The following is a 24,199-nucleotide window of genomic DNA, read 5'->3' as shown; positions in this document are numbered from 1 at the left end:
TGTGCTAATATATTCCTTGCTCTCATAAGGTTTTTGTGACCTTGACTTAATATAATCCTAAGTACTATCTCCCTGTGCTCAGTGAGAACTAAAAATATGTTGGACAGTCAAATGTAAATTCTAGTAAACAGTCTATAGACAATTGTCACAACTTCAGGAGGTGTCAAAAACACTGATTTTCTCCTGGTGAAATCATTTTTTGCAACCCATGATTTCACTGATACATATCTGCATGCTGGACGTCTCTCAAGAATGCAAAAATATTTAAATTAACTCAGATACATATATATAAATTCCCCTAGTTATGGCATCATAAACTCAAGGCTATACCGTAATAGTTTTCTTCACATTCATATTCAAAGTGCTCTGAATTAAAAAAAATAGAATGTTTTAGCATTTTGCTGAGTGTAAATTTTTATTTTGAGAAAAAAAAATCAAGAACACAACAACAAAAAACTACAAAGCCAGAGAATCAGAAAGACTATTTATTGTCACAGTTCTATTAAGTCTGGCAAAAGAAGAGAAACTATTTAAATTCCTAGAACACAATTTACCTTGAAAAACAGAATACTGTAAATAAGAAGTGCTTGTCTTTATCAGGTATCTCATATGTGCCAACCACAACGCTCTACAAGTACCCCTCTCATTTAGTCCTCCAACCCCGAGAGAGGCACTCAATTACCCCACCGTCTCAGGGCCAGGCGCTGTGGGGTCCCCAGGGTCTTCCATATCCCCACATTTCACTAAATTCAAAACTCAAATTCAGCATGTGCAGCTAAACATACTAAAAATAAAGTAACAGTCTGTAATGATCAGACTGACTCTAAATATTAAAAGCAAAGTGTCTAATGATATAAAAATTATAGCATATTTCTAAACATACAATAAACAGAAAATTATTTGCTCTATACACCTTAAAACTTGAGATATTCAGATATCAATTTAAACTGTTTTCAGTTTGATACAATTCTAGTTCCTAAATATTTGCTATATACATTAGAAGCATTAATGAAAAACAGTTCTCCCATAATTAGGAATGAGTCACATTACTTAATTTAACTCGATGTTAAGGGATAGCTAGTATATCCATAGAAGTATTACTGATCCCTGGTTCAAGACAAGGGAAGAGTTTGAGAGTCTCAGTTTCAACTTATGTCTGGGCTGGAACCACAGAAAGCAAACATGTACATATCGAAAAATCTTTACAAATCCAATGCTGAAGTCACGTGGGACAGATTACTAATAAAAACCTGGCTGCTTATTGTAAAACTGTAAATCATTCTAGGAATAAGCTGTAATTATTTGCCCTAAGATCCATTTAAGCTCTTTAAATGTTACATGGTAAATCTGTACAATACATTCATTCAAAAAATGCCATACACACCTATAACCTACAATTTCTCCGTAATGTCATCTGACAGTTTACCTTTCTTGCTCACAAAAGCTAATGCAAGACATCCTGCACTATCCCATGAACAGTGACCAACCATTAGTAAACATTTAAATAACTATTAACTGGGTTTAAGGCCCATCACAGGCAAGGCTGCAGACCAGCACAGCCTCCTGCCGATCAGCACCGAATGCTACGCACACACGGCTGTGGCTTCCATTTAGTCTTCCCTTCAGTAGGCTGGACTACCTAGAGAGACAGGTACCTAAAATCCAAGTGTAACAGCTACCTACCCACTCACCTGGTTATAGTCTATCTTCCTGCCTACAGATACTTAAAGCTTTAAAAAGTGATCTTTTCATTTATCAGTGAACTGATATTGGGATTCATATATAAAATGGAAATTCTTTGCACTATTCTGTTTTAGGAATGAGCACTAGGAAATCAATAGCAGCTTATCTACACTAACGCTAGATTATGTTTAGTTGATCCATATTTCTCATGTTCCCAAGTAGTCAATCAAATAGATAATGACTGTATGTCCTTGACGAAGTCAAAACAAGGAAAAAGACACATCTCAACACTGCTGATTCAAAGAATTCAGAGTTCAAATACAGCAACAAAATAAGAAAAGATAATCATGTAAATATCAAGCAGTGTTTTTGCTATTTAAGACATAAAAGACAGATCCATCTTCGGCTTTGCATTACAGTAAATCAATATAATTTATTTTGAAACATAATTTTGAAAGCATCCTGGAGACCTAATATGAACCTGAAGGGGAAGATGGACAAATAGGAATAAATGTCTACGGTTTAAAAATACTAAATGCATCAAAACATCCAGTGATGAATGACTATTTAAATGTAATTTCTTTCTGATACAGGAATAATTCCTGATACCTACCTTTTGACCGGAAAGACTGAACTTTGTCTTCACATTCAATTTATGTTTTCCTTAAAGACTAGCTCTGCACACAGTATTAAAAAGATATCTCAGCAAAAAGAAAGTCTATTATAGTGACTATATCACTGAGAAGATGAAACAGAATATGAAAAAGTAAAATTTACTGTTTCTTTGTTACACAAAGAAAATTAAAAGTGGTCCAAGACGTCTTAGTCCATCTCCTATGTCCTTTATGCTTTAATAACAGACACAAAAATGGCAAACTAAATTATGAGTCTAGCTCAGGGTCAAGTTTTTCCACTTTAATGACTATCTCTGGAGCTAAAGCAGCAGTGCCGGCTGGTTGGTTCTCTGTCTCCGACTCGGACAACACTTCTTCCTTTATTTTTACAGGCTTATCACTGGCCTCCTCCTCTTCATCGGAAGACTCGTCGAGTTCCCACTCATCATCTATGTCCATTTCAAATACCCGCACATGACGGAGATTGGAGCTTAACTATAAAAAAAAGGCCACATAAAGCATTTAAAAATTAATGTCTTAACTAATAAATCATATACAAGGAATTAGAACTCAGAAGCTTGAATCAAAAAATGGTTTTACAGGAAAGTTACATTCCCATCAATTTGCAATAAAATCACTAAACTCAGTCTTCATTTTGTATAAAAAGGATCTTCACATACAACAGTAGCAATTTCCTGAGATTAAAATCTAGAATTATCATTAACTACTTAGTAAGCTTTGTCAGAACAAGAGAAAAAAACAGCTAAGGACACTCTATGATCATAATCAATAAAAGCTATAAATCATAAGTATTTGCACAAGAGGATCTTATATATCATGTATTTGATGAAGGAGCCACAGAAGCAATGTCACTTCCTGCTATATTTCTTAGTTATTGAACAATCTGTAAATACTCACCACACAGGACACTTTTCGAAAACCATTCCCAGCAACATACTGTGCTTTCATACTTTCCAGTAATCTCCAGTGCTTCTCGAAATGCATGGTACGTGTGGGAATAGCACTACATTGTTCATCTAGCCTAAAGAGGGGACAAAAGCCAAACCAGGAATGAAGAGGGGATGTTCTCCATAGAGGAGGTATCAGGGTCAGCTATGGGGCTGACTTCTACCCACAGTCCTATTTCCAATACAATTTTAGCAGCCACTGTATAAAAACACTGTGATATGATATTCCACAAAAATACTGTAATTCCAAATAGAATATCATCTTAGTAAGGTTTTTTATTCCCTTTCACGGAAAGTAAATAGGTACATTTTCAAATTAGAGATCTGGTTATTTGAATCTCAGTCAACTACAAGCCATCTCTTGGACTTGGGGGTGCACTTTCCACATGGGTACTGAGGTCCTAATTCTGAAAGGAAAATAGTAAGGCAAACCTAAAATAATTCTACTACAAACTAGGGTTAATGCTATCTTTGAAAATATAACTTTAAAAAGTCCCATTCTCCACTCCAAATAATTCCCCACCTTGTTCTAGCAAATACTTCTTGATTTACTAGTAAAGAGACAAAAGGGACAAAAGAGCTATTAAAGCCAGCATTTTTTTAAATTAAAAAAATAGAAGTATTTTGGCTAGCTAACTCTATGGTTATCCCTAGTAACTTAATAACTATTATCTAGCATACCTAAAAAATTGGAATCTATAGCATACATTAAAAAACATTTAACTGTAACATCAAAAAGACAACTTTACTAATGAGTCAGTTACCTTGTAGAGTAAGTTCCAGTGAATTGATACTCTGCAGAATCTTCACTGTTATACACTGAAGACAATGGCAACTGGACCAAGAGTCTATCCCTTCCTTCACGTCCTACAGTGTCTTTAAGAACTACCGTTACAGTTTCATCATCATAAAACTGTGCATCTAAACAACTGTAGATGCTAGAATTGAAATAAAATTTGTTATATCAAAGATGATCATGACTGTGGAGAAAATACTGTCTAGATAACATTATACTGGCACCAAACAGAAAGAAATAACTTAAAAATTAAGTGGCATTCTATGTAACATTTAAAATATACATTAATTTGTAGTAAAATCACAGTTACCTGTTGTACTGATTATTCACAAATATAACTAGGCCTTAAAAATAGGGAATCATTAAAAAAAAATCTGTGAAGTTGGTTCACAATTCTAGAAAACTCTTCACATCAATGGTTAGGCCTTAAGCTTGTGGAAATTCCATGAATGACACTTTATATATACCTTGAGGAAACAGAGTTAACTAGACTGAAGGTAAAAACAAAATTTTATACATAAAAAAAGACAACAACTCCAAAGACTTTATCATAAAAAAAAATTTATGTGAGGAAAAAAGAGTGAGAAAAAGATTAGCCTATGATTAGTGTCAGTTCTTTCCCCTGCAAAACCTCAGGGATGACTTGGGTACTGTTACCCTTTTGGATCCTAAGAAAATCCCAGATCAGTGAGAATGGTATCACCTTACTTTGTTTTTGGTTGTAACAAGAACGTCAGCCCTGTAGGCCACCTGTTCCCCCTGAAACCATATTACTTTCTCAGCACGCAGGGAGTTCAAAAGTATCAATTATAGGAAACCATGTTTTGTAAACTCCTGCAGGGCAGTAAGGTTCTATTCAATTGTAAGTCAAATCATTCTCTATGTATAAAATACAGAAAAAATCCTGCCCCCTTCATTGGAAGTGACAAAGCCCTTTTACCTATATCATCACTATAACTGAGTATGACCACATACCTATAATTCTACTTACTAAACATACACACATATCACATGTATCTACATTTCATCCAAACAGGAATTAAGACTTACCTTCTTCGGACTTTTTCAGTTGTGGCATATGTAAAACTTCCAAATTTAATAGCAATTAGTCCATTACTTACAGATCTTGAAGAAAGAAGGGGAAAAAAAGAGACTTTGTGGAACAACCTGGATAGCTAACAATCTAAATGCTTGAAAGGACATGATTGCCACTGTTAGTACACTGACCTAAATACCAACTCCCAGACCAAAGCACCATAACTCTTCTCTAGAATACTGATAACTTAACACCTAGATAAACCAATTTGGTTTAAAATCTTACAGTCACTAAAGTAACTAGATAGCTTAATTAAGGACATCTGGAATAAAATAACCAAATTATTTCTTTTGCTACATTTTGGTCTTAAAAATTTCCTTCAAATGCAAATTAAAAATCATTTTTAAAATACTAATGGCATTCTAAATATAATTTATCTTTCAGGACTTTTACTCTGATTTCTCAAAACGAGTCTGCTGGGCAAAGTCTCTTATTTAATGAAAGGCATACTTAACTCAAGGTAAAAACCCCTTCTATAAGGTACCCAACTAATATAGTTTTGAACTTCTAAAAGTTCATGAGATATAATATAGACCTGAGCTTTCTGCTGTCATATTTTTCCTAACCCTAAAATAAAATCCTATGTATAATAACCATATACCAATACAAATTAAATAATCTAGAACAAGAAGGCATCATACAGCTTCCTAAATCAGTGCTATCATCCTAATGACATAAAAACCAAGACAGAACAGTTAAATGACAAACCTAAAGACACAGGGTAGCTTAACTAACACCTGAAATATTGGAATGGAAGTTGTAGGTTTCACTATTAAAAATAATAAAATCTTATCTCTTCGATTCAAACTTCAGATTAATACTTACTGGGAAATATCAGTATGTCTCCTTAAAATGCACATTTTATAAAGTGAATCTTCTAAAATAGTAAAAAGGAGATAATGTAGATTTGAAGTTTTATTATTCCACCTAAGGAAAAAAAATTAATGTCATAGTGGTTTTTAACTATCAAAGTATAGAACAAAACTGTATTATTCACACAAGATAGGGAAGAAACACACTTACAGAAAAGGAAATTTGAATAATCTACGTGTAGAGTCCTCACTAAAACAAAAGGGAAAAAAAAGGTGAGAAAAATTTAAAAGGGCTGCTGAATTATACCACCCAATGGGTAAAAAAGAATTACCTTCTAGTATCTCTATATAATGGAATGCAGATTGCTTGATTCATCGATTTTCCAATTACATCCTAGATAAGATTTAAAAATATAATTAGAACATTTATATGCACACAGTCTACAGAAAGTGACCATCACTGTTTAAGCATAATAAAAAATCATCTATATCACCAAAGCTTGCACACAAGAAACTTTAATGACAGTTATAGCAGTAAGGAAGAGAGAAGAGAAAATTCTATGCCGAAAAGGACCTTGGACCTAAGCACATGGTAGACTAAAGACCACCTCCCTCTACTCCCATATCAACCATTCATTTACACTCTTTGGTAGTAAACATGAGACACATCAATTCTATAACTAAGACTGTTTCCAATGAATTTGTTTTGGGAGAAAATAAAATATTCCATATACCAATGCATTCAATAATCTAATATTTAAAAATGTACACAAGAAACTAACAAGATGGAATATTAGGTTGAATCATATGAAACTACTTTTATTAGTCAAAAGCAGGTGAATATCAGCATTTTCATATAGGTCATTCTAATAACTAAGATCATTTACATCAGTGAGCCACATATTGTATACACTGCTCCTACGCAAAGACATGCATTTCTTCCACACTTACTGCTGGCTTTTGCAAACACTGATCAATAATTTTCTCCATCCGCCTTTTCACAAAATGCAATGATTTTCGAGGATAATAAGGAAACAGCAAAGGACTTTCTGGTTTCAAACAAAACAGAAACAAAAACAAAAAAATTTATAGCAAACCAATGATGAGGAGAAAATAATCTCTTAGAGCTAGCCCACAGTTTACCTCACAAGTGGAATTCTCACTGGCCACTTCTTTATATAATACTTTCACACAACCTCATTAAAAATGACCATGGCCTCCTGCCTTTCATCATTCTCCACTGATGGCCCTCTAAAAACCTCTTAGTCCATACTTAGTCCCACCAAAATCCAACTGTATCTTTCTGTTGGCCGTAAGAAGAAAGGAATGATTTGAGAACCATAAGCTATATAATGAAATAAAGTTCATTCTTTTCTATTCTTTGCCACAATGAAATGAAAACAGCATGGACTGTTTTGTAAGAGTCTCAAAAACAAGACACTAGAAACTAGTTCCATGTAAATAAATAAGCTCTTTACTTTTTAAAAGGCTACTTTATCAGGAGAAAGTAATACATAATTTAGCATCTATTGACACCTACAATACTAGGTTATTTTTATGTCTGTTATTTCTATTGCTTACAACAGCCACACAAAGTGTCACATTCTCCAATTTACAGATTGAAAAGAAAAATGAAGCTTAGCAGGTTTAGGCAAATGCCCAGGGTGAAAACGACTAAGTACCTAGATCTATGAATTAGGCCCAAGTCCAGCTCTAAAGCCCATCTTCTTCCACTGTGCTTTGTAGGCCTCCCTTATGTAAAGCTATGCTGAATAAAATGAGTTTTAACCATGTTAACATTTTAAGCTCCCAGCAGGTGACAGATGCCACGGTATCACAAAAAGACACCTGGTCTTTGTCCCCAGTTCCTAGAACAGAGCTCCTAAAACTCTTGGAATTTCTGAGTGATAAGGGTGATAGGAGTGTCTTTTGTTTTAATGAGGAGACACCTGGCTGACTCCTAAATAGCTTCTGGACAGGGGCTGGTCACCAGAAAGAGCAAGCCTTGATTAAAAGCTTGGAACTTTCAGCTCTACCCCCAACCTCCAGGGAGGGGAGAAGAGCTGGAGGTTGAGCCCAACAATCAATGGCCAATGATTTAATCAACCACGTCTACTTAACAGGGCCTCCATAAATATCCCAGAACAGGGTGTGGACGGCTTCCCAGCTGGTGAACACACTGAGGTGCTGGGAGGGGGTGGGAGCTCTGCACCTCTCCTTCCATAGCTTGCCCGACACATTGCTTCTATTTGGCTGCTTCTGAGTTGTATTTTTTACAACAAACCAGTAAACATATGTGTTCCCCTGAGTTTTGGGAGCCATTCTAGCAAATCATCAAGTGGGGAGGGTTGTGGGAACGACTGACCTTGCAGCCAAGTCAGACAGAAAGAAGTGTGAGTGACTTGGGGACCTGACACTGGAGACTGAAGTGTGATGTGAGGGTGGTCTTTTATGCCTGAACCCCTACCCCTGTGTAGTCTGCCCCAACTCTGGGGATTTAGTGTCAGAACTGCATTATAGGATACCCAGTTGGTGTCAGAATTGGCTGGTGTGAGGAGGGGAAAAATATCTCTCATTTTAGTATCAGAAACACTGAGTAAAAACAGCTCAGATGCTAACATACTCACTGCTTATATGCTAAGTGCCAGGCACTATTCTAAGTGCTTCATCCAGATTAAATTAGTTATTCTTCACAACAGCTTTTTGAGGGAGTTGTGATTATTATCCTCATTTTACTGATGAGAAAACTGGGGCACAGAGAGGTTAGGCAACTTGCTCCCCGACATGCTACTAGGAAGTAGTAGAGCAAGATTCCAACCCAGGGAATCCAGCTTCCATAGCACTGACTGTCATCCCATTACAGAATACTAACTCTCTCATGTGCCCTAAGAAAGTACATGGATCAAGTATTTAGCACGTGATTTTTACATAGTAGAGACAAAAGTTTCACTGATGTTTCCTCAATAATTCTATGATGATAGCTGGCATTATTTCATATCAGACTAAGAAACTGGGAAATAAATTCACTGACTGCCACACTAGGAAAAAAAAAAAATTTCCTTGGGGCCATGGTGTTTTATTAGGAAAGCAGAATAAAAACTCCGAAAACAAAATGATCCTTTCTAAATTAATGAAAACTGAAATTTACTGAATTCTATTCATTTAATCCCCGTTTTTAGAATATGTCAATATTAATTGTAACAATAAGAACATTAACAAGTAAAATTTTCATGAACCAACTGCAGGGTTTTGCCCAGACTTTGCTTCATGAGGCCCTTGGCTCAAAACAGAGTTAAATACAACTCACATGGCAGTTAATGTGGTAATGGACTTGTCTAAACTCTCCACAAGCTTTTTACCTTGAACATTTAAAAAATGAACTTAATCTGAAGTACATGTGTTTTTAAACATGAGTTCTGTGGCTGGCTAAGATCAGGCCTTTCTTATTCAGACACAGAAGATGGGGGGTGGAAGGAAGAGGGTAGGACCCAAAAAGGTTCCCAGAATCAGTATTAGCCAATATGGCGACAGGGCCCAGGTACCACTACTCCTGACATATGCCATCACCCCTCCCCTGGCATCCTTCCTTATTCCTTTTGCATCTTAATTAAATACAGTAAATGAGTGGAGTGAACTAGACTTATTCTCCCTCCATTCAGTACTTAACTTACATCAATGAATCTCTCCACTGATCTTAAGACTCTCGAGCAATACAAAAATAGGTCCTGCTCTGAAAAAGAAGTTGGACTTCTACAGTTAAAACAAAAGCAAAGTTCTCGGCATCAAAGAATTTTCTCCCTCATGCATTGTCATTCATATAAGCAGTAACCAAATAGAAGTGGGTTGCGTATCCCTTATCCAAAATGCACAGGATCAGAAGTGTTTTGGAATTTTTTGGATTTTGGAATATTTATACATACATAATGAGATATCTTGGGGATGGATCCAAGTCTAAACAGAAAATTTATTGATATTTCATATACATCTTATAAACACAGCCTGAAGGTATTTTTATACAACATTTTTAATAAGAATAACAAAGTTCTTGACTGCATTTTGACTTGGGGAATGGTCATATGAGGTCAGGTGTGGAATCTTCCACTTGTGGCAACATGTTGGCACTCAAAAAGTTTTGGATCTTGGAGCATTTCAGATTTCAAATTTACAGATTAAGATGCTCAACCTGTACTGAGTCTAGTTAAAACCTCAGGCTTTGACATTAACAGAATCCTAGCCATGGCTTATCAGCTTGTGCAATCTTGGGCTTTCTCTAACCTTCTGCTTCCTCATTAGCAAATGGGGTAACAAGTACCCACCCCATAGGTTCTTGTAAGGATTACAGGAGGCACAACGTATATGTGGCAGAGTAAGCACGCCATAAAAGTTAATTAGCTATTACTCTAAGGCTCTAAGAAATTTCTAATCTGTGGTCAGATTATTTCTTGAAAATGCAAAGAAATTCTTGCTTTAAAAATATTTTCATCTAAAACGGTGAAAAGTTTTGACATATTTAATGGTTGCCCTTATGTGTTGCATCCCTAATAATGCTAGATAGTTTTATTATATTAATATTTTAAGGTCCTAGAAAATGAAAGGTGTAACAAGTATGCATACCAAAAAACTACAACCTCAGAATATGGTTAAGGATCATTATGCTTTCAGGAGTTAAACTAGAATTGACACAATAGATTTCTCTCACTAGTTAGCTCTATAGTTTTCCTTCAACATTCTATTTTTTATAGGGTACAAAATAGACAATGTAAGAATACTTAAGAATAAGCAATCTTATTACTGCACAGTTAATTTCAGAATGTTTTCTATCATAGTAATGTTTAACAATATTGGTTATTTTGCTGTTTCTCTAATCAAATACAACAGACATAAAAAATAAGTCTAATGAACTCAGATAAGTATTCAGCAAGTGTTCGGCAAAACTGTTAGCTGATCTACTCAAGACCAGGTCTCAAACAAATACAAATATGGCCAATGTCTACTTGGTTCACGAAATACCTTTAAGGTGGCTGCTTTTTTGAAGAAAATCATACCACTGGTTTCCCTCTTTGTTAGGGGGTGACACAAGATCATCATCTTCATCTTTCAAGTACTACAAATACAGAATTAAAAATTTAAATTTAGTAAACCAAAGAATTAGGCCCCCAAAACTGTTTATATTTAACATTTTTCTATTTAATAAGTTATTTCATTTCATTGCCAAGTCCTCTGACAGTGCACTACTATTATTCTAAGTGACCAAAATTTGCTAAATGTCAAGCATATCAACAAACTGAAAACTACTAGAAGATTACAATGTTGTAGATGTAGAAACCATAGAGTTTCAATTTTGTGTTTCATTTTCATGAACACATTTCAAGTTGTAAGTTAGTTTTACAAGTATCAACTATTGATATACTCTATGGAAACTATTCTCCAAGTGTGGTCTGCAGACCCCTGGGAGTCCCTAAGATGCTTTCAGGGATCCACAAGGTCAATACTAGTTTTATAATAACACCAAGATGTTACTTGTCCTTTCACTGTGTTGACATTTGCATTGATGGTGGAAAACTACTGGTGCCTTCGCCAAGAGTAAAGGTAGTGGTCCCAAATCATACTAGCAGTCATTGTATTCTTTTGGGTTTTTTTGCCACATACTCATAGTTCCATTTATCTTTAATGAAGCTATTAAATTACTAATTTTATTACACTTCAGCCCTTGAGTACAAATCTTTAATATTCTAGGTGACATAAATGAGAAGTATAAATAGGCACTTTTGCTGCATACTAAAGTATGATGGTTATCTCGAGGAAAAAGCACTTATGAAATTGTTTTAGTTGTGAGTGAAGTTAGGCACTTTTTAAAAAATGAAATTACATTTTTATTTAAAAGAAGGACTGGCACTTGGTTATTTGGCAGATATTGTCTTGAAAAATAAAGTGACCCTGTCACTTTGAGCAAACCAACTGTTTGCTGTTACCAAACAGTTATTTGTTGCTAATAATAAAATTCAAAAGCAAAAGTTAAAATTTTGGAAAACCTGCATCTGCCACTGTGTGCCTGACAGCATCAGAACACTTCAAGACTTTTCTGATGAGACTGGTGGTGCTATTAATGAAATCTGGATTTTGGTTAAAATATAATGAAAGGTGGCAGCATTCAGAAGCGCTGCATCACTCAGATAACCAGTATTTCCAAAATGACCAATGTATGAGGTTACAGAATCGTGCATGGACAAAAGATCCATACAAAGTGCAAGGCAGACGACTGGATTTTAACGGACAGAGTATGAAAAGTTCACAGGTGCAATTTTAGTTTCCACATTGAAAATAACCTTTAAGGTACTATTACTTGTCAAAATTTTGTGTAGTATAAAATATCTATACTCATCTGAAAAAGCTAGTATAATACTTTTCCCTTTCCAACTATACACTTTTGAGTACACTTGAGACCAGATTTTTTTACATACATTAACAAAAACATATCAAAACAGACTGAACGCAGAAGCAGTTATGAGAATCTACCTGTCTTCTATTAAATTGGACATCAAAGAGATTTGCAAGAATATAAAACAATGCCCCCTTCAATAAATTTTGTTTTGTAAAATACCATTATTTTTCACTAAAAATATTTATATTAACATGTAATGGTAGGTGGATTGTTAATTTTATTTTTTTTATTTTTATTTATTTATTTTTTTTGAGACAGAGTCTCACTTTGTTGCCCGGGCTAGAGTGAGTGCCATGGCGTCAGCCTAGCTCACAGCAACCTCAAACTCCTGGGCTTAAGTGATCCTACTGCCTCAGCCTCCTGAGTAGCTGGGACTACAGGCATGCGCCACCATGCCCGGCTAATTTTTTTCTATATATATATTTTTAGTTGGCCAGATAATTTATTTCTATTTTTAGTAGAGACGGGGTCTCACTCAGGCTGGTCTCGAACTCCTGACCTCGAGTGATCCACCCGCCTCGGCCTCCCAGAGGGCTAGGATTACAGGCGTGAGCCACCGTGCCCGACCGGATTGTTAATTTTAAATGAGTTAAGAAATAAATAATGTTTTATTCTGTTTAATGTTTAATACCTAATAATATCTATCAGTGATAAATAATCTACAACAAAAACTCTTTCTGGTTTCTCAATAATTTAAGAATGTAAAATGGTTCTGAAATCAAAAGTTTAAAAACTGCTGCTTTTTGGATATTTTACCAAAAGGCTAGGGCTGTTATGCAATTTGGTATTGTATTACTTTCCATAAACTTTGGATAATAAAGACTAACACTGCTAAGGTTTTAAAATTAGTTCTTAAAAATCAAAAAACATTAGTGAAACTAAATCCAATCCAAAGCCCATACATACCTGACCAACTCTTTCAACATTAAAGTATTTTCCTTTTCGATTATAAAGGTCTGGAGCCTACAAAGAATAAATATAGTTTAATTCTTAAGTCAACTCACAAAAGAAAAAATCTTAAATTTAAACCATAAACTTTACTTTTTAAGAGAATTGTTAGTGGCAGTCACTCTTTTCTTTCATGTATTGTAATTATAACACACACACACACACACACAAAGTTCAATTTACAGATTTTTTTTTTCTTTAGAAGCAGCTTCTTCTGAAAATTTATAGACTTTATGCCTAATAAATAAGTGCTACCATTAATTAGTTCAATTACTTCAGTAGTTAAAAAAAAGTAATGGCTAAGGACTTCAATTAAATTGGGTTAAATTTAATTCTTTCTTATCATTACCTAGGTTTACTGCAACCATTTCCAAAAACCTCCATTATAGAAATACCAATTTCTTACCTCATTGAAATGTTCAGTAAGAAATTCAGCAACAAATGTGATATCTTTTTGAGTCATCTATCAACAACAAAAAGAAAACAAATCAAAATAAAAGGAAGCTTCCCAATAAAAGAAATACTATGTAATAATAAATGTGACCTTTTTACTATCTACTAAAAGTCATGGGAAAATAGGCACAGTTCCTTCATGGAAATATAGATCAGGCAACTGTAAAATATGAACTCTTAGGGTTCTGAGAAGAATATAATTAAACATTTAAACTCATTTTCCAATCAGCTAATCCAATAGCTACATAACTCCTTATGGCCCACAGTTGGTTTATTATTACCGTTTTTAGGACTTGTGCCAAGACTGTGTGCAAGGGTCCATCCTTTGGGAAGGGGAACTGTAAGCCTAGAAAAGTAGCCTCAACTTCAATTAAAGGATGCGCGTAAACAGCGCTGTTCGCTTTAGTGTTGGCCCCTGCCTCTTACAATGACCTTGCCTTCACCCCACTCCAGTTCTTCAGCCCTCAAAAAATTACACATTGAAGTTTCTCCCAACAATTAACATATTTTATCTCCCCAAATAATGCTAACAGTGATGTCAGAAAAACAACTACTGTGAAACTTTCCTGGTTTCCACATCCAGTCACCCATATTGCAAAAGATCTACTTAGCATTAAAGTTATAGAAAATGGAGGATCTCTTTCTTAGCCAGTACACACAGGCTAATTAATTAATTTTAATGCTCTCTACTCTTTCAGGCTCAAAATGACCTAATCTTTCTGAACAGACAATTTGGGCAGAGGTGAGGAGGAGTGAGCCACAGGAATCAAATGTGAATTTTGCCCTCTTCCATAAGATCTCCCTGGAAGAAGATTCCGTCACCACTTGTCACAATCCTCAGAGTTAGAAAGAAATGTGCTTACCAGACATCAATATAGGTACTAATATCTAAGTACTTGACTTCCAAAGAAAATAAGATTTAAGGAAGTCCAAGTAAACAATACAAGGATGTTACCTTATATAGATTATAAAACCTTATCCAAACATGAAAATTACAAATTTAGACAGTCATAATAAAGGTATCTATGTAATGAAAAACTACACAACTGCAAATTTCTTAAAAAAAAAAAAAAAAAAAAGGCTTAAGAGATCTAGGGATCTAATGTCTACAGCCTGATATCCTGTTAACTAGTAACTGAATAAGAGTTCCAAGATAACCAGCAAAGCTGAACTCAACCAGGACAATACCAACACATTATGAAAATATACTACTATATATATTACCTTATTCAGCTCAGGAAGCACATGGTCTTCTGTCATTCTCAACATTGCTGGAAATATAAAGTTAAAAAATTATCTTTAAAGTAAAATTAAAAATATAATTTTAATTATAAATACATTTCAAAGACTAAATGTGTTTCACTGGACTAAATCTTCAATTTTCAACAGCTTTTCACCTAACAAAACTTATTTTTCTTCCAAAAGCTAAACAGTGAAGAATTTAAATTTGATTTATATTTTCAGGTTGAAAACTGTTGGTCTAACCATTCTAAACTATTATTTTTCTTTTTCTCCCTCAATTCATATCCATTGCTACTCAGGACAAATAAATCCAACTGTTGTCATTCTTTCCTCCAAAGTCTTACAATACCAAAGAAGTGTTTATTTCCCTTGATCTTTTTTGCTACATGAAGATATGTGCACTAAGATTTATAGGCACATATGCACACTTACATTTATGCATATTTATACACTTATCTTTGATCTAGTATCTGTGGTTGATCCTTTCTGTCCTTTCATAGGATTGTCCTCATGGGTTTTTTGTATTACGACCACCTCAGACAAAACTAAGTACATCACATGTACTTCTGTATAGTGTTTGAATATGCATCTTAATTGTGTATATTCAGCACGAAACAGGTTAGAAGTACTTTGGCAAATATAGATTACTTTAGAAACTGTTTTTAATTCACACTTTTAAATTATCTGAAAAACGAGCTAAAATTTAGTTCCAGTCCTATCAATCCAAAAAGAAACTTACTGAGCATACTGTAGGTGCTAGAAATACATCAGCATAAAAGAAGTCCCTGCCTTTATGGAGATTACATTTTACAAAAAAGAAAACCAAGGTTAATAGAGATACTGGTGGCAAAGCCAGGATGATATTAGGTCTCCAGTCTCCAGGTCTCTAATTCTGTATGCTTTCTGCAATGTCCTGCACAAATGACAAAGGTTCAGCAATAATTCATTTTTCTTCTAATCCTGATTCTTATTACAGTTAGGACATACAATAAGAATAGAAACTTTAGCTGGGCACAGTGACGTGCGCCTGTAGTCCCAGCTACTCTGGAGGCTGGGGCAGAAGGATCGCCTAAGCCCAGGAGTTTGAGGCTGCAGTGAGCTACGATGATGCCACTGCACTCCAGCCCAAGAGACAGAGCAAGACCCTGTCTCAAAAAAAAAAGAATAGAAACTGCCTCAATTACCCTCCAATAAGTAAAACCCAACTACTACTTCTGTTAAAGAAAATGATTTCTAAGGTCTCATTCAATTTTAATATTGTAATTTATTCTAATTAACAACTTAGATCTTAAACAGGCTGGCTAATAAACACTCTGGTTACTCACTATGGCTAGCACTGATACAGTTTTCAGAAAAATCTAAAAATTTTAAGTATTAACATCTGCAGATCACACTGTTTTAAAATAAAAGCAATTATTTTAGGCTGATAAATATGAAGTCTACTTTTATAATACTATTAATAAAATTGAATATTTAGAGATTTGTTTCAAGGATGTTAGCACATTACAGGTAATTTACCTTCTATTTCCTCTTTAGGAATTTTAACAAATATGAGATACACTAAATTTTGCACATGTTGGACAGAAGTGTATGCTGGATTATTTTAAGGAGACTGAGAGGTTATAAAAATAGCAGTAAAAATGGACCTAAATAAAATATGCATATACTGCAGAGTGAATATGAAAACATTTAATATCAAGTCAATAAATATTTGTTAACTACCTACCCAAACGCAAAGACACTGTGCAGATACAAAGAAACACCTCAAGTGGTCAGCATTCTTTTTAGCTGGGGCATTACTGCCCAACAGAAGTGATAACAGAAATGTTCTATTTCTATGTTGCCACTAACCACGTGTGGCTAATGAGAACCTCAAACGTGACCAGTATGATCGAGGAACCAAATATATAATTTTATATAATTTAAATATATTTAAATAACCACATGTGGCTAGTGGCTACTGTACTAGACAGCAGAGATCTAAAGACAGAACACCAAAGTACCAAACAGGACATCAGCTACCCAAGGGCAAAGGTGGTCTCTTACTTTTCACTTTTTTAAATCTAGTACCTAACAGTGCCTAATATATAGCAGGGGTTCAAAAATGTTATTTTAACGTAAGGAAATATTACAAGGTAAAAAAGGGTGAAATATCAATGAGCGATAGGGACAACAGGTGCTACAAATTAGCTTTAATATTTCTGTGGGGAATGTTTCTAGCATGAAGACAAATGTTTAAGGTGATGGATATCCCAATTATACTGATTTGGTCTTTACAAATTATATGAATGTATTAAATTATCACGTTCACCCCCAAATATGTACATTATCAATAAAAAATGAATAAAAATTAAAAAAACATATTTCTGAGGGGAAGCGGGGCTGGGTGGGCACACAGATGAAACAAGACTGGCCATGTGCTGACAGCTGCTGAAGCTGCATGAAAGGTGCAAGGCGTTCCTGACACTCTTCTCTCTACTTTTATCAGTATTTGAAATTTTACTAGAGTAATTTTAACAGTCTAAGATGATATTCCCACAGTTTTTTAAAAGTGTTAAAATAAGAATGCTTCACTCAATTAACTTACCCACATAGAGCCACCGAAAAAATGCTTTGAAGTTTTTCATACTACTATCTATAACTCTAAAAAGATAAAAATAAATCAGAAATCAGATTATTATGTGTGGCTGATGTATCATTGTTTAACTGTCATGGAATACAATAATCCCTGCCATTCTATTTTATCCTATCTGGATGACATTTAAGTCCTCAGGACAGCAGATTTTACAAATCCAACACACGCCTAAAAATAAAACTTGAAAAAAAGCAAATCCTGATTCTTCTCAAAAATAAAGCAAATAACTCAGATTCTAGCTGGTGACAACAGCTTTGCTACAAAGTGTGTAATAGTCTTTCTAGCCTTCAGTAAAGTATGAAATCCTTTTCTAACTTTGCAAATAAAAGAAATCAGGAAAAAACAGTTATCAGCATTACTGTCAGCTTCAAAGAAAATACTCACTGGTCAGTAAGAAGAAAAAACATCAACTCCAACAGAAAATCGTTATTATAAATTTGTACTATGTCACAACCTCTAATAAGTGGACATTACTTTTGGAAGCTGATTTTTGGTTCTGATAATAACTGAGATCACAAAAATTCAATTTCCCTGGGCTTTAATACAAATGTACCCCAAAAATTAAATGTTACAAATGGAAGTCATCTTCATTTTAATAAAACTGTTTCTGAATACAGAGATGGGTGCCATTTTTTAAAAATCTTTTTACACTCACATCTATAAGATAATTACTCTAAGCAAGTAATACCTGCTCTTTCATTCCTAAATCTCAAAGCCCTTCCCAAGTATTAAGTTTCATAATACTGCTGGAGAGGTAGGTCAGTATCATTAACCTTTCTGTACAAAGTAAAACACGAGATAAAAGACGGCAACATCCCTTAGTCAAGCAATATAATCAAAACTCTCCTGCAGCAATAATTAAAAAAAAAGTTCCTTTGTGTCTTTCCCAATCCTTAACCTCACTCTACCCCAGGCAACCAGGCTAACATCAAAATTCTCACTGCCTCAGTTTCTTCATCTGTATCCTATAATAATTCTACTTACCTGAAAAGAACAAGAAGTTAAACTACCTTTCATACTGAAAGGCGATCACAGAAAGCTTAATATTTTGTATTTGCTCTCAGCAAATATGTTGAACTATAAAACACTTCAGAATCCAGGAAAAGCAATGCCATTTCTCCTTTTATTTTGTCTTCTGAACACAAGCGTCTATCACTTCTAAAACTCTACCTTCTAAAACTCTATTAAAATGGCAGTGGATGGGGAGGGGCACAAGTTAGAAACTCACAAAAATGAAGAGAACAATAGAAAAGAAATTAAATTTCAGAAATGTGAAAAGCTGATGGGGGACTGATGACCAAGGAAGCTCAACAGTGCAGGCCACGAGCCAGGCAGGAGGGAGCCGCCCAGCCTGGAGAATGCAGGGACACTCAGACACCAGCAACACCAGGTTCAATAGTAGACACCAGGGCCATGTGCAGGGCTAGACACAGGCGACACAATGAAAATGTAACACAGTGTGTGGTCAGTATGTTCTTTCCCCAAAACATGAAGAATGCCTAGGGGTTTACCTTCTAGTCAAAAACAAAGAAACAGAGGGTTCTTCAGAGAAACTGAACAAACTGGGAAGAGCTAGGGCACGTCCACGTGGGCACCCGCAGCCTGAAGCACAGCCCACATGCTCTGGCATTCAGGTTCTGGCTCCTTGCCATCCCTGCACGCAGAGATTCAAGCAACTTTAAATGCCTCATGAATAAACATGAGTAAACAACCAAGCATCAGGTATTTGAAGAAAGCTTGCAATAAGAGACCAAAATAAACAAAAAAGTAACCCATCAAGTGGGGATAATTCAAGGAACAACAGAGACTTTTTAAAAATCTAATATCCTCAGAGAGATGTGAGAAGATGCCAGCCACATCCACAGAATGAGAGGATTAAAGAAACAAGCAAACACTTTAGGAAATTAAAAGACAGAATGGCCATAATAAGAAATTCAACAGAATGGTTCAGTTCAATGATCTTGTCCTGCAACCTTCTCTTAGCTACTTATTCCAAAGATCACACCCTAGCCTTTTTTTTTTTCCCTAGACTTTCATTATCCACTGCAACCCCTCAGAATCTCCATCTCACGCATCCCACTGACCAACCAGCCTCTATCTGTTCAGGGTCCCCTCTCCAGGGTCCCAAACTTCATCCCACTAGGATGCACTATCTACTGGTTCTACCCCCTTTCACCATCTCTCACCCCTGCATGTCCTCACTTCCCTCCTAAACTAGTTCAGATTTGAGGGTCATCATTTTAATCCGATCCTTGCGTCAATTCCCTTGCCACTCTTGCTTTGCTTTTACTCACCAAGCCTGGTACAACTGTTCACCTGCTCTGTGTCTACTCTCACAGTGGGCCCTGCAGCCATGCCACTGGCCTCATGTTCCCGCTCTCGTGAATGCTCATGAGTCCTCCTCTGTCCCGTTAGTGCACTCATACTGGATGTCTTGGACAACTGCTTCACAGCTTTTCCTGTACTCTTATTCCCATCCTTACTCTGAGCTGACTGATGACAGAGGATTTCCTAAGATAACAAAAGCACCTAGAAGGGAACATCCCCAAGCTCCCCGGCATACACCAGCCTCTGTCACCCTTTCCTCAGCCTTCCCTCCTATAACTGGGGATGAACTTCTGCCCCTGCTCTTCCAACCCCTCCCTATACCGCACTAGCGCATATACTCTAGTACATATACTATAGCATACTCTTGCTCTAGCAACCCTCCCCTCTCTCATCATCAGTTTTTTCCCTTCTAGAAGATCTCTTATATGCTCTAGTTTCTCCCAATATAAAAATAATAATCAAAACCCAACAGTTCTGTTTCTAACTACTGGCCGTTCCCTTTACAGCAAAACTCTTCAAGAGGCTGTACTCGCTGGCTTCTCTGCATCTGCTCTTAGTCTGTATTGTTCCAGCTCCCACCACTCCACTGAAGTGACTGTTCCAGTAACATTTTTCTAATCTTGGTGTTCCCTTTACTTGACTCAGCAGCATATGACAACCGATCCCTCCTTCCTCCTTGCAATGCTGTCTTCACCCAGCCTGCAGGACGCCCGCTGCCCTGGCTGTTCTCCCCAACTTCCTGTGCTGGCTCCTCATCGCCCCATCCGTAAACCAGGTTGCTTCTCTTCTCTAAGCACACCCCTCACCTCACCCAATCTCACAGCTTTAAGAACACCAATGAGCTGATGCCTCCCAAATTTACATTTCTGGCCTGGACCCCTCCCTTGAGGTTATAGTCTCATATAACCAACAATGTGCTGGACAGTTCCACCTGTGGATCCAACAGACATTTCAAATTCAGTGTGCCTAACACGCGGACCAAGTGACCAAAATTAACATCACTAAGAAGCGGGCAGACAAACATTGTGAGCCAATGGATGTGATGCCTTGTCGAGGACACACCAATCTGCAGTATTTCTGGCCAGGGATATAACCTAAATCATGAAGAAACAGCCAATAAACTCAAAATGAGGAACATAAAGTAAGTACATATATACACACATTATATATGACCTGCTTCCCTTTAAAATGTCTATTATCATAAAAGACCAAGAAAGTTTGAGAAACTGCTCAAGATTACAGAGACACAGCAACTAAAACAAATATGTGATCCTGAACTACATCTTATCATACTGGACATTTTTGGAATAACTGCAAAATTTGAATTGAGTTTTAGAATAAGTACTGTATCAATGTGAAAATTCCTACATTTGGTAATGTACTATGGTTATGTAAAGAAATAACCTCATTCTTAGAAAATATGCATTAAAGTATTACAGGGTAAAGGAACGTGATACATACAACACACTCTCAAATGTTTCCAGAAAGACTATGATAAAATAAATATACCAAAATATTTTAAAATGGTGAATCAGGGGAAAAGTATTAACAGAGTTATCTTTATTATTCTTATAATTTTTCCGTGTGAAATTATTTCAAAATATAGTTTAAAGAAGAATCTATTAATAGCATGTCCAAACCAAACTCTTGATCATACTCAACTCCCCTCCCCAAACCTGCCCCCCTCAACCCTTTCCTAGTTCAGTAAATTATCAATTCTACTCTTCCCAGTACTAAGGCCCTAAACTCCTAATTATCTGTGACTCCTTCATCTATTTCACCATCTACACACAATCGTTGAAAAAATCTTATTGATTATATTTTCAAAATATAACCAGATTTGAACCACCATTTCTCTCTGGGCTTCTGTCCTTGCCTGCCTATAATCTATTCTCGACACTAACTAGAAAGAAAGATCTTAAAAGCTAACTCATACCCTCTCACTCCACTACTCCTAACTCCCCAAGGGCCTCTCACCCAAAGTAGAAGGCAAAGTCCTAGCAACTGCCTACAGGCTCTATGCAACCTGGCCATCCTCCATCACCTGTCACTTCATCCCCACACCTTCTCCCTTTTTCATTCAGGCCACTGCAGCTACAGTGACCCTTCGGGTCCCTCAAACAGGCCAGGCATGCCCCAAACTCTTGGCCTTCACACTTACTGTCCCTTCTGCCCCCAAACATCAACAGGGCTCATTCTCTTCCTGTCTCCTTCCAACCCACCTTCTCAGTGAGGCCTCCCGGATCACCTACATAAAACTGTGTCCCCTAGGCCAGCATGCCGTAGGCCTTCCTTCCTGCGTGGTTTTTCTCAGCACTACTTGTCACTCTCTGACTTACTATACATCAATATTTTAATTATCTATTTTTTTTTTTTACTGTTTGTCTCATATACATTAGAACATAACACCCACGAAGGCAGAGATTTATAACAGTTCTACCCACTCTTATATCCTCAGCATCTGGAACTCATTTAAAACACAGTTAAGTGCTCAATAAATGTCTACTGATGAGTGACACCATTGAACAATAAAGTAAAAAAATTTCTCAGAAAACAAAAAGATATGAAAAATAGAGAGAAAATATCAGAGACATTTTTGATCTATTCATGGATTAATCCATAATTCTAATATCTGACCAAATAGATTTCTAGAACAAAAATCTAGTTTAAAAGGGAGACCCAGAGAGAGAAGAAGAAATTTTCAAAATATGACACAAGATAATTCAGATTAAAATAGCTCTTCCTTATTCAGTACAATGAATGAAAAGACCCATATCTAAAAATGCTGTTACGAAATTTCAACATATCAAGGACAAAGACCAAAGCTTTCAAAGATAAGGAGGAAGAAAAAAAAAAAATCCTACAAAGGAATGAATCAGAAGCACCAGGCCTTCTATCAGCAATAAAAAGTCCAGAATACAATGGAACAATGCTTTTAAAGTTCTGTAAGAAAATGATTTCCCCCTCAGAATCCTAAATCCAGCCAAAACCATCAATTAAGTGTAAGGATAGGAGAAAAGATACAAAAGGACATGAAAAGTTTATCTTCCACATCTGCTGAGTTACTGGAGGATGTTTTCCAGCAATACGATTCAACATGCCAAGAAACAGAAGCGACCCTGGAAGTCCTGGCTCTGATGCACGAACGCGATGGAGGAGGTGCCCATGTGGTGGCCGTGCAGGGGAGCTGGAGCACAGCTGCAGACTAAAGCAGAGGGAGGGCTGAAGGAGGCAGCTGGGACACGGGGAACTGCAGACATAAGACACTACCCTTCAGACAGGAAAGGACAGAACGATGTGGAAAAGATAGAATGCAAGAAAACAAGAAAGCCGAACAGTCTAAGAAAAACAAAACAAACAGAATAATTTCTAAAAACTGACAAACAAAAAAATGCAGCAGAGTCACAGCATTTAGAAATATGGAGGTAACCCACAGAAGAACTAAAAACAGAAATATTTACCAGAGTTAAAATGATTCCCCCTTTGGAGAGAGGATGTGGGGTAAGGATGGCTGGGGCAGGAAAATATAAAACCTTCAGCTTCACTTTACAAAATCTCTGTGCTACTGGCTTGTTTTAATCATGTACAGGCATAATTTTTATAAAATTTTAGAACTTGCTTTAAGAGAATTATACAAGTTACTAAGTTCTTATTTAAGTAAAAAGTAAGATATTCTCAGGTCAGTGATTCCAGGTACCCCCAATACTTACTGAAGAAGTTCATTTGCCTTGAGTATAAAAGAACCCACAGCAGTAATAGCATCTAAAGGAAAAAAATAAATATCACTTATCAAACAAGTAAACTGTGCTTAATGTATTCTACTGAGAAATTAAACCACTACCTTCAATTCCTGCAGCATCTAGTCCAAGAGGTTCATATTTTTGCTTCCATGAAGCCATTCCTTTCAATTCACTCAAATGATATAATAAAGACTCTGAGCCACTATCAAAACAGAGCAGAAATAAATTAGTATCATTACTATCATCAAGGTACTACTTTGCCTGAACATTCTAAATTTTCAGAAATAAAAACTAAAAGCAACTTTAATTTTCTATGAGAAATAATTATTTCTCAAAATGATTTCTAAAATCTGAAGCAGAACCATTTGTTCATCATGACTACTGAAATAAATACATGACAGTATTAAATTTTGTAAGGTGATCAAATTATGTTCCATAGTTA

The 24,199-nt window shown here is 35.9% G+C and overlaps 1 protein-coding gene across 1 annotated transcript in view; it reads right to left on the bottom strand.

Moving 5' to 3' along the window:
* Positions 1–467: 467 nt before the first annotated feature.
* ANAPC4 (anaphase promoting complex subunit 4) overlaps positions 468–24,199 on the bottom strand; it is a 41,967-nt gene continuing 18,235 nt past the window's right edge. The window contains exons 15-29 of the mRNA XM_045550467.1: positions 23,859–23,959; positions 23,728–23,779; positions 17,642–17,697; positions 15,037–15,083; positions 13,766–13,822; positions 13,318–13,374; positions 10,980–11,073; positions 6,921–7,018; positions 6,302–6,363; positions 6,181–6,219; positions 5,983–6,084; positions 5,112–5,186; positions 4,030–4,203; positions 3,216–3,339; positions 468–2,792 (exon numbers count right to left, since the gene is read on the bottom strand). Of these exons, the coding sequence (XP_045406423.1) occupies positions 2,565–2,792; positions 3,216–3,339; positions 4,030–4,203; positions 5,112–5,186; positions 5,983–6,084; positions 6,181–6,219; positions 6,302–6,363; positions 6,921–7,018; positions 10,980–11,073; positions 13,318–13,374; positions 13,766–13,822; positions 15,037–15,083; positions 17,642–17,697; positions 23,728–23,779; positions 23,859–23,959 (1,366 nt within the window). The 3' untranslated portion in view covers positions 468–2,564. The remainder of the gene's footprint in view (positions 2,793–3,215; positions 3,340–4,029; positions 4,204–5,111; positions 5,187–5,982; positions 6,085–6,180; positions 6,220–6,301; positions 6,364–6,920; positions 7,019–10,979; positions 11,074–13,317; positions 13,375–13,765; positions 13,823–15,036; positions 15,084–17,641; positions 17,698–23,727; positions 23,780–23,858; positions 23,960–24,199) is intronic.

The sequence above is a fragment of the Lemur catta genome, chromosome 4, assembly GCF_020740605.2.
Source record: "Lemur catta isolate mLemCat1 chromosome 4, mLemCat1.pri, whole genome shotgun sequence".
In the NCBI taxonomy this organism is placed as follows: Eukaryota; Metazoa; Chordata; class Mammalia; order Primates; family Lemuridae; genus Lemur; species Lemur catta.
Note: the sequence above shows the minus strand (reverse complement) of the source record. Positions and strands in the feature narration are given on the sequence as shown.